This window comes from Rhinolophus ferrumequinum, chromosome 13 (genome assembly GCF_004115265.2).
Source record: "Rhinolophus ferrumequinum isolate MPI-CBG mRhiFer1 chromosome 13, mRhiFer1_v1.p, whole genome shotgun sequence".
Lineage (NCBI taxonomy): Eukaryota > Metazoa > Chordata > Mammalia > Chiroptera > Rhinolophidae > Rhinolophus > Rhinolophus ferrumequinum.
This window is the reverse complement of record NC_046296.1, coordinates 61,738,749-61,753,912: the sequence shown is the minus strand read 5'-3', so window position 1 is coordinate 61,753,912 and position 15,164 is coordinate 61,738,749. Positions and strand designations below refer to the sequence as shown.

The following is a 15,164-nucleotide window of genomic DNA, read 5'->3' as shown; positions in this document are numbered from 1 at the left end:
TATTTATTTATTTTCAAACAAGGGGGGCGCCCCTCTCCTTTCAATTTAAAAGTAGAAACATCTTGCGGTCTCGTTCCTAAATGGGCGCGTCCTCTTCTTCCCATTTTGCACCCTGGGTGTAGCCTCCTTTGATCACACGAGGGCAGCCCCTCGGTAAGGCCTTGCTGGAGGTCGGCCTCGCGCGCGGAAGCGCGCTAACGCAGTAAAGGCGGGGGATGAGTTCGGAGCCCCGGTAACTGCCCTCCATTCCACACCCCCCGCCCCGAGCATATATCTCCGAAGCCCGCTGGAAATTTTTTTAATGCTAAGCAATTGCCAGGCCCGCAGGGTGGGTGCTGCATTGCACTGCTCCGCACGCAGCTGGTTCGCCGAGGGCACCCGGTGCAAGCCCGGGGGTCTGAAAGGGCGGGAGGAGCACGCCCGAGCTTCCAGCTTTGCAGCCTCCTCTCTGCAAAGAAGAAAAGCAAGTGGCTTTTGGCGCGAAAGCCTTGGCGCCTCCCCTGATTTTTATGGAAATCAAGAGGGCGGGGTAAAGCCGCTTTCCTCAGCCTCTCTCCCTCCCCCTTGTCTGTGCCGCAGCCCCCTTCTCTCCCCGCCCCCCGGGTGTGTCAGATTTTTCAGTTAATAATATCCCCCGAGCTTCAAAGCTCAGCCAGTGACAGTCATCTGTCTGGACGCGCTGGGTGGATGCGGGGGGCTCCTGGGAACTGGGTTGGAGCCGAGCTAGCGCTAGCCAGGCGCAAGCGCGCACAGACTGTAGCCACCCGAGGACCCCCCGGGCCCCAGGCCACCCGGGGACCCCCGCACAGAATCGCCTCTGGATCCCCGGCAGTCCGCGGGAGGTAAGGAAAAGGGGTTGCAAACCTCGGGGCGCTCCGGGAGCGGTGAGCGCTACGGGAAGGCAAGCCCTGCACCGGATCACGGCTCGCGCTCTGGGCGCCCCAATACACCCGGGGGACTGCTTCTTGCTTCCGAAACAAAATCGCCTCGGGGTTTTCTCTGAAAAGCCAGTTCCAGCCCCCAAGGCACCCCAGCTGGAAGAGACCCGCCCTAATCCTTTTACTGCCCTTGCCAGGGCGGGTTAATGGCTTCATCGGAAAGAAATTCGCCCTTCTCTATAACATTTGTCTGTTTTTGAGCTGACCGGGAGCCGGTGCGTCCCCACCCCGAAGCTGGGGTTCTGCAAGGGTGCTCCCAGAAAAGAAGAGGGGGGTTAGGATGGGCGAGGCAGCGGTGTTGGTAATCTGGGTCACGGCTGCTCCAGCTCGGAGGAGACGCTGCTCTCCGGCGACCCTCCCAGTGCTGGCGCCTGCACCATTCCCGGGAACTGGGGTTCAGCCTGTACCTGCCTCGCCCTGGAAGAGGACGTTGTTGGGGGTTTGGAAGAGCGGGGGTGGGGTTAGAGAGGTTCAAAATAAGCTAGTGGCAAGACTCCCTGCAGCGAATGAATGCTGAGGGGCATCTGCTCCAATTTGGGGGGTGGAGGTGGGTCTAGGTGCCTGTTGTTGGTCTTGGTCTAGAGAAAGGATTTTTTTTTCTCCATTCGCAAAGTTTCCTAAATTCCCTTTCTAGCGCTCGCACTCCCGAGATTGCAATTTTACAGCGGGGGTATTGGGGTGCCCCGCAGCTGGGTTGGTTAGAGCCTCAGGCTGCCTTTGAGCATTGACCCGACATTGGTGCAATTGGGCTTGCTAGCGAGCTGGTGAGCTAGAATCCTGCAGCCTCGAACAGCCCCCCTCCCCCAGGCAGTGCCTTGTGTGAATGAAATGGCAGTTTCCAAAGTTGCAGAGCCACGCCACCACCCCCTGCATCTGCATGCCCCCTCCCACCCCCTGTCGTAGACAGCTTGTACACAAAAGGAGGGAGGGAGCGAGCGAGAGGCAGAACTTCCTCCACCTTCGGGAGCATTGAGTGGACTGGGGGGCTTGGAGGGGAGATTAAGGAACGAGGTTCGAGGGGGCGCCCACTGCCTGTCCCCCCAATCGGTTCCTCTTACCAACCCTTTCCTGCTGTGTCTGTCGGTTGCAGTGTCGGAGGTTGGCGCGGGTCCCCGCCCTCCGCGCCCCCCACGGGAAGGAATCACCCCCAGAACTAAAAGGAGCGGAGCGGAAAGAAGCTTTCATTCGCCGGCGGGGAGGCGAGCCGATGCCCAGCTGCAGCGCGTCCACCATGCCGGGGATGATCTGCAAGAACCCAGACCTCGAGTTTGACTCGCTGCAGCCCTGCTTCTACCCCGACGAAGATGATTTCTACTTCGGCGGCCCCGACTCCACCCCCCCGGGGGAGGACATCTGGAAGAAGTTTGAGCTGCTGCCCACGCCCCCGCTGTCGCCCAGCCGTGCCTTCCCGGAGCACAGCCCCGAGCCTCCGAACTGGGCCACCGAGATGCTGCTGCCGGAGGCCGACCTGTGGGGCAACCCGGCCGAGGAGGACGCGTTCGGCTTGGGGGGTCTGGGGGGTCTTACCCCCAACCCGGTAATCCTCCAGGACTGCATGTGGAGCGGCTTCTCGGCCCGTGAGAAGCTGGAGCGCGCGGTGAGCGAGAAGCTGCAGCACGGCCGGCCGCCCGCCGGGTCCGCCGCTCCGGCCCCGGGAGCTGGGGCCGCCAGCCCTGCGGGTCGCGGGCATGCTGCGGGGTCGGGCCGCGCCGGGGTCGCCTTGCCCGCGGAGCTTGCCCACCCAGCCGCCGAGTGTGTGGATCCCGCGGTGGTCTTCCCCTTCCCGGTGAACAAGCGCGAGCCCGCGCCGGTGCCCGCCGCCCCGGCCGGTGCTCCGGCGGCGGGCACTGCGGTCGCCTCCGGGGCGAGTGCCGCAGCCCCAGCTGGCCCCCCGGTGGCCGCCGTTTCGCGCACCGGAGGCCGCCCGGCCAGCGGCGGTGACCACAAGGCCCTCAGCACCTCGGGAGAGGACACCCTGAGCGATTCAGGTAAAGACCGAGCCAGGGTCCGGGCTGCCTCCCTGGGGTGCTGGTGCAGGGGCTGCGCTCCTTTTGTTACTGTTCCTGGGTTTTGGTTTTAGGGGAGAGCATTTTGGAAGTAGTGCTGGTAGCTGAGAGGTCGTTTTTTACAAGCTGATCCTCAGGGTAAGGAGGGGAGGGTGAGTGAAAGCTGCCAAAAGGGTGTTCTCCAAAGTCTCACCTTCACTGAAGTTCCTTCCAGCCACTCCGGGACCCCAACTCCACCACTGGCGCTCACCCTGGCCCCCCACCTCTCTTTGCAGTGCAAAAGCCGAGGTATCACATTAGGAAAAGTTGAGTGGCTAAAGCCGGGTGGGGACTTACGGGGGGCCTATGGCTGCATTGCCTTGGCAGAAACCTGTTAGTCCCAGGGGTGAAGTACTGGTGTCCAGGTGAGGGGTACGGAGACACCCCTAGAAGACACAGGAGCTGTGCAGAGTCGTGTTGGGGGCACAGGAAGTTAGAGGGAAATTGCACAGCCGGCTAGTACCAATTTATTTTATTTTTCAAACCTGGGCACTCCTCCCCCTCTCAGTGGGTGGGTGGGCTATTTGCTCGTGGTACATGGCCAGCAGGCGGCGATATGCTGGCCGGCAGGCGGCACAAGGATCTGAAAGGCTGGGGGGGGTGGGGCCACACTTCCCTCCATTCAGCAGCTGGCTGCAAGCGCAACAGCGGTTGTGTACATTTTCAAGGGGCTGCCTCTACACTGTGCAGTGAGAACTGAGTTCAGTTTTGTTTTCTAGCCAGAATTCCAGGACTAATTTCAGATGTGAGTTGTATTTTGTAACCCAGTGTCCTTCAAGGTGCTGCCAGGCACTTAGCCAGCCCTCCGGGAATGCGCACACCCTGGAAAGACTCACTGATAAGTTCTATTGTGTGCCTCTGTCTGTCTTAAACTGAAGGGTAGGGTTAAAAGGAAGGCTTTGCCTGGGGCTCTGGAGAACCCTCCAAATACTTGAATGGTCCTTATCCTTGGACCTGGGGCTCCCTTGAACCTGAAAAACCGAGTGTTTTCAGAATACAGGCAGATAAAAAGCCTAAATTTCCTTCAGTGCAGAGGACGGATTCATTTGAGGCTCCTGGAAGGAAACTTGGTGATAAGCCTGCAGTTTGAAAGCGGGTCTGTCCCTTTAATGTCTGTGCCTTGACAGCTCTCGGGTGAGGAAGCACTTCCTTCCAACAGCTGTCTTCTTGGCAGAAAACCAAAACATTGGCTTAAAGGGACCCACAGACTGGAACAGCCTCATATTTCGGCTTTAGAACAAATCCTACAATTGTTCAGCTTTCCGGTCCCCTTCAGATCAAGCAGAAGATGTGTTTTGATTTTCATGCTTGCATTTTAAACAATAATTGAGAAGAGGGGAAAATGCACACATGATGCTACACGTTCTTTTTGTTGCTGTTATTATTGGTGACTTTGAGAAGAGGTGCTCCCATATTTGGGTTTAGAGATCCTGTGGATTATGACTTTGTAGTTAAGATTTGGTCTTTGCTAGACGAAAAACTGCTTAAACTGTTCTTTCAGTTTGTTTAAGGACCTAAAACCCAACGGAATCATGTGTAAAGTTGCTAAATGAGACTCCTAAAAGAATGAGCCTCAATTTTTAAGTGTAGAGATGGAAATATAAATAAGCCTATGGGGTGGCCTATTGATGATGTTAAAAGCTATCATTTATTGAGCATCTGTCTACTAGGCCCAGCTCTCTACTTGTTATCCATCCAACCTAACCCCATGGGGTTATCCCCATTTAATAGCTGAGGAAACTGAGACTTAGAAAAGTTAAGTAACTTGCCCAGGGTCACACAACTAGTGTGTGATGGAGCCAGGATTCTGTGTGACCCCAAAACCCAGGTTCTCCAGGTTTCTGGAGGCTGAAAGTGCTAGGAGTATGGGGAAGAAAAAAGTATTTACAGATATGTAATTTAAAGAGACGTGGAATACATTTCTGTCCACGTCTATGTTGATGGACTCATAATAGCAAACTATGTGCCACGGCTTCCTGTAAGGATATATATATGTTTCACCTCTGAGAATAACTCCCATCTTGTTCTCAAAGATGATGAAGATGATGAAGAGGAAGATGAAGAGGAGGAAATCGACGTGGTGACAGTGGAGAAGCGGCGGTCCTCCTCCAACAGCAAGGCTGTCACCACCTTCACCATCACTGTGCGTCCCAAGAGCGCGGCCCTGGGCCCAGGGAGGGCCCAGTCAGGTGACCTGATCCTCAAACGCTGTGTGCCCATCCACCAACAGCACAACTATGCTGCCCCGTCACCCTACGTGGAGAGTGAGGACGCGCCGCCCCAGAAGAAGATTAAAAGTGAAGCGTCCCCACGCCCCCTCAAGAGTGTCATCCCCCCAAAAGCTAAGAGCTTGAGCCCCCGCAACTCTGACTCCGAGGACAGCGAGCGCCGCCGGAACCACAATATCCTGGAGCGCCAGCGCCGCAATGACCTGCGGTCCAGCTTCCTCACGCTCAGGGACCACGTGCCAGAGCTGGTGAAGAACGAGAAGGCCGCCAAGGTGGTCATTTTGAAAAAGGCCACCGAGTACGTCCATTCCCTGCAGGCCGAGGAGCACCAGCTTTTGCTGGAGAAGGAGAAGTTGCAGGCAAGGCAGCAGCAGTTGCTAAAGAAAATGGAACACGCTCGGACTTGCTAAACGTTTCTCAAAACTGGACAGTCACTGCCACTTTGCACATTTTGATTTTTTTTTTTAAACAAACATTGTGTTGACATTAAGAATGTTGGTTTACTTTCACATTGGTCCCCCGTCGAGTTTGGATCTGGGTGGGGAGCAGGACATGTGGGGTTCTACCAGGACCGCGGGAGAAGGCCTGCCTGATGGGATGCTGGGCAGCCCTGGAAGTTTCCTCCAAGTCACCTCCAAGACGCGGTTGAAGTTCGTGACAGTTGGGAGCCTCTGGGGCTGTGGAAGTCACCTTGTTTGTTCCAAGCTTCCCAACAACAGAAAGTCATTCCTTTTTAAAATGGTGCTTAAGTTCCAGCAGATGCCACATAAGGGGTTTGCCATTTAATACCCCTGGGGAACATTTCTGTAAATACCACTGACACACACCCGCCTTTTATATACGTCCTGGGTAATGAGAGGTGGCTTTTGTGGCCAGTATTAGACTGGAAGTTCATACCTAAGTACTGTAATACCTCAATGTTTGAGGAGCATGTTTTGTATACAAATATATTGTTAATCTCTGTTATGTACTGTACTAATTCTTACACTGCCTGTATACTTTAGTATGATGCTGATACATAACTAAATTTGATACTTATATTTTCGTATGAAAATGAGTTGTGAAAGTTTTGAGTAGATATTACTTTATCACTTTTTGAACTAAGAAACTTTTGTAAAGAAATTTACTATATATATATGCCTTTTTCCTAGCCTGTTTCTTCCTGTTAATGTATTTGTTCATGTTTGGTGCATAGAACTGGGTAAATGCAAAGTTCTGTGTTTAATTTCTTCAAAATGTATATATTTAGTGCTGCATCTTATAGCACTTTGAAATACCTCATGTTTATGAAAATAAATAGCAATTAAATGATGTGACTTTTTTTCCTTGATGGCACTAGTGAAATTCTACCCCTTACACAGTGGCCGTAATAGTACATAACTTCCATAGGGAACTTGGTTTCCACGGACGACAGCCCTTTTACAGCTTTACAATCCTGGTTAGGGAAGAATTATTGTCCCCACTTTAGGTGGAGAGTTCTGAGTTTAGGAAGGTGTTAAGACATTTCTCCCAGATTACACAGAATAGAGGTGTAGTTAGTGACTGCAATTGTAGCAATAGCACTGAGTAGTTACAAAGCACTTCCATATATGTTGGCCATTTAATGGAATTAAGCTAGGACATCAGACATCAACCTTTTAGAATGAGAAACAAAGACAGAGCATTGTGTGTGGCTGTATTTTGGTGTCAGTAATACTTGTCCATTGGCAGATGGCTTTATATCTTGGTGTAGTGTAGTTTGTCTCCAAGAAGAAAGCATTCTTCCAAGTTCACCAGGACTTGGACAAAATTCTGTGCAGGGCATTGTAATGGAATAAACAGATCAAGTTGTTCCCTCAAGGAGCTCTCAACCTGATTCACACAGTCACTCAATGAAGTGACAGCTGTATGGCCCAGATCCAGTGCCACATCCCTTCAGGAGAGACACTGTCCACTTCCTGCTCCTGGCACACAGACTGGTGTTTGGGCTGCCCTTTAGAAGCAGGATTAACCTCTGCAGGCTCTGGAGGACAGCCAGGGCCAAAGGGTGGAAGAGATGGCATCCAGCTAGGAAGGAATTGCAGAGTTTCCCTGATGGAAAGGTGATGCAGTCAGCTTCTGTGAACGGAAAGCCTATAAAGAGAAAGCCATTTCTCTTTCAGGTGAAAGGTTGTACTTGATTATTTCCCTTAGGTTTCATCCACCTCAGTTTTTTTTAGCTCCGAACTGAAAAAGGCCTGCTTTCCTGAGAAGGAAAAGCCCAGGAGAGCATGCTTTTGTCACAGGTTGTGAGGGGCAGAGATGGGAGAACTCCGGCCAGGTGGCTCCCTGTCTGCTTTGGCCATTTGGTAATGACCAGTTGGAGATCAGAACTTAAGGTCTGCTTGACCCAGTTTACAGCCACATGTCCTAGAGCTCTGAGGCTGGTAGTACTTCCATGGATGTTTCTGATGGTCAAAATCATGGATAAAATTCTATTTACTATTCTGTATCTCTACTTGTCTCCATCCCCACTAGAAAAGAATGAACCTGCTTTGAAAATCTTTTTTACAAATTATCCTTCAAAAGATTGCCTTCGCATTTACATTTTAAAAGCTCCAAATCACCTTGCGTCTGCATCTTGTTTGTAGCCCCGAGCCAAAAGAAAGTTCAGTGACCTCAAAGTAATTGAGCACCTGAGATTCTTGAAGCTCAGTTTCTCTACTTGTGGTCCCCACAGGGAACCTACCTAGGTGTTTCAGATGAGATGGAAATCTAGCCATGGAGGAGGAAAACTTGAGATGAATGAGGCCCTAAACTAATGCCTACATGTTTGCTCTGGTGGCTGGGAAGCTCAGAGCTAAATTTTGTGCCCTTATACTGTATCTCTGGTACCTATTCTCTCTTCTAAATGTCTATGATCTCTTGTTTTTCATTGTTAATTTAACCACCTTTTTAAATGTCCTTTAATCTATGTTACATTAAAGAGAACTTTTTCGCATTAGGTGGATCATAAATATGTATTAAAATATTAAAACTAAAGTAAAATACCACTTATTTGCCTTTCCTGGCCCAGCTGAAATTGTCAGCCAATTTAGCCCTGCAATTATCTATAAAGTAATGGCTGGAGTCACAAAAGAACTTAACCACCCATTTCAATCACATGAGAAACCATCTGCATTTCAAGAGCAGTTTTGAGACTGAAACTGCTCTACGTCAGTTAGATCAATAAATCATAGGACCTAGATGAAGTGTAGAGATCATCTCATTGAATCTCTTCATTTTACAGAATGGGGTGGTGGGATCCCACATTGAATGAGTGGCCAAACCTGGGACTAGTCAGGTCTTCTGATCAGTTCGGTGTTCTTTGTACGGCATTGGCTTTCCAGCTGCACACACAGTAGGTTCCCTAACTTCCTGGCTCATCCGTCTACCTACTGCATGCTTCCATATTAATTCTTCTAATTCGCCGACCGTGCATAAAAACTTCCAATAGTTCCCCACCATTTAAGGGATAAAAAGTCCAAGCCCGTCAGCCTGGCACAGAGGCTGTTTCCAGGCTGGCTCCTCATAACAGCCACACCAGACACCATTGTACTTTCTCACCTCCGACTTGTTTCGCCTCATCCACTCCTCCTGGGTTATCTACCCAGTTTCTGTTTATTGAATTGCTTTTCAACCTTGAAAGGCAAGCCCAATGTCATCTTGCCTAGGAAGTCTTCCTCGTACCCCCAGGTGGGTCTTTTCCAGCCCTGGATCCTGCATCACCTCTGGAGATAGGTGTCTTAATCACTGTTCTCGACCATGCGCTTCCCTAGGGCAGGTACGGTGACCCATTCACCTCTGATCTTCAGCCCTGGCCTGGTGATTGACAGATGGCAGGGCCTTGGCAGATGCTGGCAGAATGTCTGGAGGCTAAGTAGGCAGTGGAGGAAGGAGCGAGGTCAAGAGCAGGTGGGGCAGATTTCCATCAAACGTGTGTGTCTCCTGCCAACACCGGTTCCAAGCTCAGGCTAATACAAGCAGGGAAGCATATCCATTAGGCATCAGTCAACGTCTGGTCCTGCTTGCTGTGAAGACAAAATGCACACGACGGCCCGTCTTCAGGAAGCCCACAGTCTGGAAGGGAGGTAAGTCCAGAGGCCTTGTGTAGGAAGCAGGGAGGGGAGATAAGAGGAACTGGTGCGGAGTGGGGGTGCGGGGGGAGCAGGGGGGTGCATGAGCATAGGAGGGGTCTCATGGCTGTATCAGGCTCTGCACCTCCAGGATCCCAGTTTGGAACTTCTTGTTGGCGGAAGCTGGTTTGCTGGTCTATCACCAGCCTGAGATGAGTCCTACACTATTTGTCTGAGCCACAGTCATCTGCCCTGTGGTAAGAATAGTTGTAACGCCTCTCACCGTTGTGTAGCATTGTGGAGGTCTGTCAGTTTTTCACACCTGAGTCACAATCTTTCAGGAGTGTTGACCAGTTCACCATAATTGGGCCTTTTGGGTTTGACTCTCATTAATCCCTAAGGTGGCTGTTTTTTTCGTTTTTGTTTTTGTTTTAAATCTTAATTTGGGTTGTTTTTAGAATCAGAGGTTATTAGATTTGGAAGAAGCTTAGAAACCATCTAGCTCAAGCTCCCATTTCAGAGGCGGGACACCAGAGTGGAAAGGGAGAGCATACGGTGTGCCCACGAGTGTTCTTTTTTCTTTCTTCCTGTCTCTCCCTCCCGCCTTTCCTCTCTTTCTAACAATGAACGTTTATTTAATACCTACCACGTGTCAAGCACTGTTCCAGCCACTTGGGAGACATCAGCGAACAGAAGAGATAACTCCTCCAAACCCCTAGCTTTCATGGACTTTATTATAGTCTAGCAGAGAGTGACAACAATCAAATAAACATAACAAACAAGTCAATCAAATAGCATTCAGTAAGATGCTGGATGCTATGAAGGTAGGCAGAACAGGATGGAAGAATTCGGGAAGCCACAGCAGGAGGGAGGCAGGGGGCAGTTTTGGGTTGGATGGTCAGGACGGTGCACCGGCTGGGAGCTGAGGGGCAGGCTAGGGGAGAGTGCCCAACCCGGGCACTGTTGTGGCTGCTCAGCGACCAGGAGTCAGGCCTCAGGCTTCCTGGTTCAGGGCTCTTCCTCCTTCGTCTCCCTCTGGTCATTGGCATGTGCCCCCCACCAACTTTCTGTTCGCTCTTTCAAGGGGAAGCAAGAGAGTGAAATGGTGAAGCGTGTGGCCCTGAAGTGAGACTCTCTGGTACAGCTCTGACTCCTACACCTACAAGCTCTAGGTTGTGCCCTTTCCCCAGTGGTACAATGGGAATGATGACACCACTTCTCGGGTCCTTAGGGGGGTTCCAGAAACTAACTCACATACAACACGTGGAGCAGTGCCCGGTACATGATGGGTGCAATGGAAGTTTGTTAAATAATCTGATTTCTCGTTCACACCATCCTTCCTCTTTCTATTTCCCCAGTATGTTACTAAGGCAAAGAATCTTTAAAAAACATTTACTGGTAGGACAAATTCACAAGCCTGAGCTTAGCAAGAACGTTGCAGACTTTTGTTCCTCAAAAGAGGCCTTATAAAACCTGAAAACGGGTACCTTGGAAACAAATGAATGTGAGCTTTGAAGCCTATTTAAGACGGAGCCTAGGAATTTGAGTGCCGCAGAACATCCACGCCGTCCACAATGGTTTATTAGTTTTCTTTCCTTGTAAAGGAAATCTCTTCATAGGCCACTGATCAGGGTTACCTGATCTCTTTTGATACTGACGGATCATGCTACAAGACATTCATCCTGAAACCTTTGACCAGGAGAAGTAACAGAGCCTTTTTATGGTCGAAGCAGACGGGCCTTATTGGTACAATGCACATTTGGAGAACACACACAGCACGTACCCATATGACAAAGACACATGGGTGGCTGTGGGATGTGCTCTGAAGAGGCCATGCAAAACTGACTTTCTTCTGCATTCTAGCAGCCCCGAGATTTCCCACAGGCTTTTCGGAGGTGCCGTGCCTGGTGTTGAGAAACTAGTCCGTTCCTTCAAAAACCCACAGCTTGTTACGGGTTGAATTTTGTGTCGTAGGCTATCCTCCACTATTTTTCTGAGGAAAGACATAAAAACAGTCCTTCCACGCTACAAAATGATGTTCCACGTTGACGGGGAGGCAGCCCTGGGTAACGGAAATACTTAATTCACAGGCAGAAGCCCTCAGCTTGGATCTTAGCTCAGTTGTTCGCTATTTTCAACCTTGGCATGAGAAGGTAACCGTCTGTTGCTCAGTTATCTCATCCATAAGTGGAATGGGTGGGAGCTGGTAATCTCTAAGGCCCCCTTTCCATTCTGAGGATCGAGAGTCATTGATCCTTAGCGATGGCTCGAATCGCTGCAAACGTCTGCAGTGTTGGTGAACACTCTCCAGTTGGAAGCTTGGATGCACATCTTGTCTCTGCTATTCACCAGCTCTGTGGCTGAGGGCAAGTCCCTTTTCTTTGAATCTCACATTCTTCACCTCTGAAACAATAATAATCAGCACCCCACAAAGTTCTTAAAAGGATCGAATGATTTAAAGTACATGAGGGATGAGATAACGGGGGAATCGGGAAGTCTTCTGGGAGCTCTTACTGCCACAAAGCCAGCTCCTTCCAGCATGTCCCTCCCACTTCCTTCGCTGTTGGCTTTCTGGATCCATCTATCAGTGGGGTTCCCCCAGGTAGCAATGCCTTGCAAGACAATCAGCACAACTCTGATTGCTTCGCTGTACCTAGAACAGGCCTTTGCTCCTACCAGCTGCTCTGTAAGCTTTGCTAAATGATTATTACCGATGAAAAGATGTGACTAATTGTTCTAAACCAGCTAGAGGTTCTCAATCTGTGCAAACGAACTGGGTACTCGGGCTTGTCACACCTGGAAATAGAGAAAACTATGATTAATCCAATTTTGAATTGGGTTACTCAAAGGAAAACAGAATATGATAACAGATATCTAACACCTTGAGTTTTGGCTTGGTTTGGTTTCGCCACTTTTCTTTGGCGTAAAGCCAAGAAGAACAGACAATTTATACTGAGACTGGAGACTGGAAACTGCTCAAGCTGTAGCTAGATGCATTTTCTACTTTGGTGAAGAGGGCAGGGTTTTGTGAGCTGGTTTGATTGCTCTTGGATTTGATGATAAATCTTCCCCATCCTGAGTTGGTCCTTCTTCTGAATTTCCTGAACTAATATTTTATAATGTCTTAAGGGAAAATCGTCTTTCTGCCAGAAACTCTCTCCCCCAAACATCTCATTAAAATAATGAAGTTGGAGGTTTTCTTGGATGTCTCTTACTGTAAACTTCCGGGATGGCTGTGAATACATTTCGTTTGACACTTCTGGGAGATTATTTCTCCTGGAGTGTTACCTCACTTGGAAATTCCTCGGGGTAATAAATGTGCACATGTCAATTTGTTGCTGCAGTTCGAGCCTCCATTATCTTTGGCTGGCTGCGTGTTGAGGCTGCCACGGACTCAACACGTGGCCCTGGGTTCTGTTGGCTAGGCAGCCACGCGAGGACTTTTTTCTTGCCCACTGCAATGAACCACAACCGGAAAATGTTGGAGCAAAGAAACAGCATTTAGCTCAAATGCAAATTAAGCTCTGGCTTCATTGGAGGCATGGAGGCTGAGGGCTGGGTAATTGGAGTAGGAACTGCCATAAAATGCTTATTATGATGTTTGCTGCCACTCGAGTGCTCTCTCTGCGGTGTTTTCATTTGAGGGGGAGAAGTCTTTTTGCAGGGATGTGGTTTCCTTTCCCTCTTTCCCTAGGGTGACTGACTCAACTAGTTTGCCTATGACTGTCCCAGCTTTAAAGCTGGAAGCCCTGCATCCCAGTAACCACTGGGTCACCGTCAAATCAGGATGGAGGGTTCCCTTCTCCTCCCTCGCTTCAGTATTTGCTTTCTTTCACCGCAGTTTGACCAGCTGGATAAGGCTACCTACCCAGGATGCTGGAGCTCCCCGCTGCCCCACACCGCTGAGAGCTCAGCCAGCTGCAAAGTTGAACAGTCTGCCAAGCAAGGAGGGCCAGGAAAGAACTTTGTTTTGGTGTCGAAGCTCATGGATTTGAACTCTGGAAACTCTGCTAAGTGAGTGGGAGCAAGTCGCTCTGTGACTGCACCATGAGGAAAAATCTCTGTTTTCCTTTTGGGATGCTATCAGCCACAGGAGACAATGAGTGTGAAGGTGGCGGGTCCCACACAGAGGCCAGGTATCATTATCCTGCTGGCCTCCCAGCTCGACTTCTCTCAGGCTCTGGGGTTCCTTCTAAATAATGAAAACAATAACAATAGTAGTGTTTCAGGAACATGTCTGTGATGCTAGCCTCAGTCTTCTCGTCTGGCCTTTTTGAGTCTCCTTCATTCTTCAGGTCTTTGCAAGGAACCAAAAGGAGGCATTTTCAAATTGTCAGAGAACCCAGGGCTGTGAGGCAATGGCCATCCTGAGGCAATCTGAGTCTGGGCTTCTTTTAGGGGAACACACAGAGTAAAACCCTCCCCGAGATCCTGTGGGTAGCGGGCTCTGTTTCATCAGGAAAGCTGCAAGTTCAGGTACTGAAAAATGGACTCGACCTTCGTTCTCTGGGTTGAGGACGCTGTAATGATATTGCCATTAACGTGTCCAGTGAGGTTAACACCTCGTGGTGCAGTTTTCCTTTTATTGACACTTGGGAACCATTTTGGCTACTTCTGTTGAGGGGGTAGACGGATGATAATCATTCCTCAGGATGTGAAGGTGTGTCCTTTTGCGAAAGGAACAGGATGGAAAGTAAAGCAGACCTTTTAGGGACCTTTAAAAAAGATGTGCACATATATTTAGCGTTGGGGGGGAGGCACAGGTAACTCTCAGGTAGCAATAGCTTGTATATTCTGAAAATCCTTATTTGAGGGGCACAAGTGCCCAGCTGAAGACCCACCCCAGTCCCAGGCCCCCTGAAGGGGAGAGGTTCTATCATGTTAATGGCATGTGCATATTATTAAGAAAAGGGACAAAGGGCCTGGGAGTGAGAGCTGTTCTGGGGACTCTTCAATATGCAGATGGTACCCTTATTATAAATCAGATGGCGGGAGGGCCCTGAGAGAGTCAACCCGTAGAGCTATCATGATGGAGAACGGCTGCAGTTTGGGAATCCCCTCTCCACAAATGCGGAGCTCCCAGCACACTGCTCCTCACCAACCCATTATGTGTTACCCCACGGCATGATCACACAATGCATTCTGGAGTAGAAAATACAATTTTGTTTTGATTTAAGAGTATCTGAATTAAAAATGGCCGAGTTTATGGACTGCCAGACTCCCCGAAGTCTCCTGAGCTGCGTACCCCTTGCTGTCTTTTAGTGGGCTTAACAGGGAGAAGTAAAGCTGGATGCTATTGTGTTCAACTCTTCCAAAGATGGGAGTGTGTGCATGTGAATGAGATGGAGGGAAGGTGGGGAGAAGAGTCAGGACAGCAGATGACAGGCATGTAGGAAGGGAGGTAAGTTGTGCACAAAAATAATTTCCAGAGAAGAGGGTGCTGGAAGTAGAACAAGAGCACAGGGGAGCATTGCCCCAGTGGAGGTGACATGCAAGGTAGCCTTAAAGCCACGAATGAAGATTGGCCTGGTGCAGAAAGATAGCAGGAGCATTGCAAGTTGAGGGGGTGGCCTGAGTGGATGTGCCTGGAGCTGCATGGAGGTGCATAGAGCTATGGGGCATGTTTAGGGTTCCAGTGCATCCTGAAGCAGCAGGTGAGATGGGTGGGTTGAGCCTAAGGACTGCTCCAGGCAATGGAGAATCAGCCAAGGTGTTTGAGAAGGACATGATTAGGTGTTTTGTGACTTTGGGAACAAGTGATATAAATATTTTTAACCCTGGCAAAGTTGCCCTAGGGTGCTCCTCCGCCTCATAACTAGTAACATCATGCCTGCTTCCCAAAGGCACTCTGGGACATAGTGGGGGGAGCCCAGACTTGGG

General features: G+C 50.0%; 1 protein-coding gene across 2 annotated transcripts; it reads left to right on the top strand.

The window, feature by feature from the left end:
* Positions 1-650: 650 nt before the first annotated feature.
* On the top strand, positions 651-6,519 carry MYCN (MYCN proto-oncogene, bHLH transcription factor). 2 transcript variants are annotated; one of them, XM_033124238.1, is made up of 3 exons: positions 651-842; positions 2,029-2,926; positions 5,017-6,514. In XM_033124238.1, the coding sequence occupies exons 2-3, from the start codon at positions 2,146-2,148 to the stop codon at positions 5,619-5,621; spliced, it is 1,386 nt and encodes a 461-aa protein (XP_032980129.1). In that variant the 5' UTR covers positions 651-842; positions 2,029-2,145; the 3' UTR covers positions 5,622-6,514. The 2 variants fall into 2 exon arrangements, with proteins under 2 accessions (XP_032980129.1, XP_032980130.1); XM_033124239.1 differs by lacking the exon at positions 651-842 and having other exon boundaries at positions 1,908-2,926; positions 5,017-6,519.
* The last annotated feature ends 8,645 nt before the right edge of the window (positions 6,520-15,164 follow it).

Excerpts from the sequence above, each read along its gene's own strand:
- MYCN (XM_033124239.1), top strand. The coding sequence starts at position 2,146 with ATGCCCAGCTGCAGCGCGTCCACCATGCCGGGGATGATCTGCAAGAAC. Across the intron at positions 2,927-5,016 it reads GGACACCCTGAGCGATTCAG|ATGATGAAGATGATGAAGAG; the intron begins GTAAAGACCGAG and ends TTGTTCTCAAAG.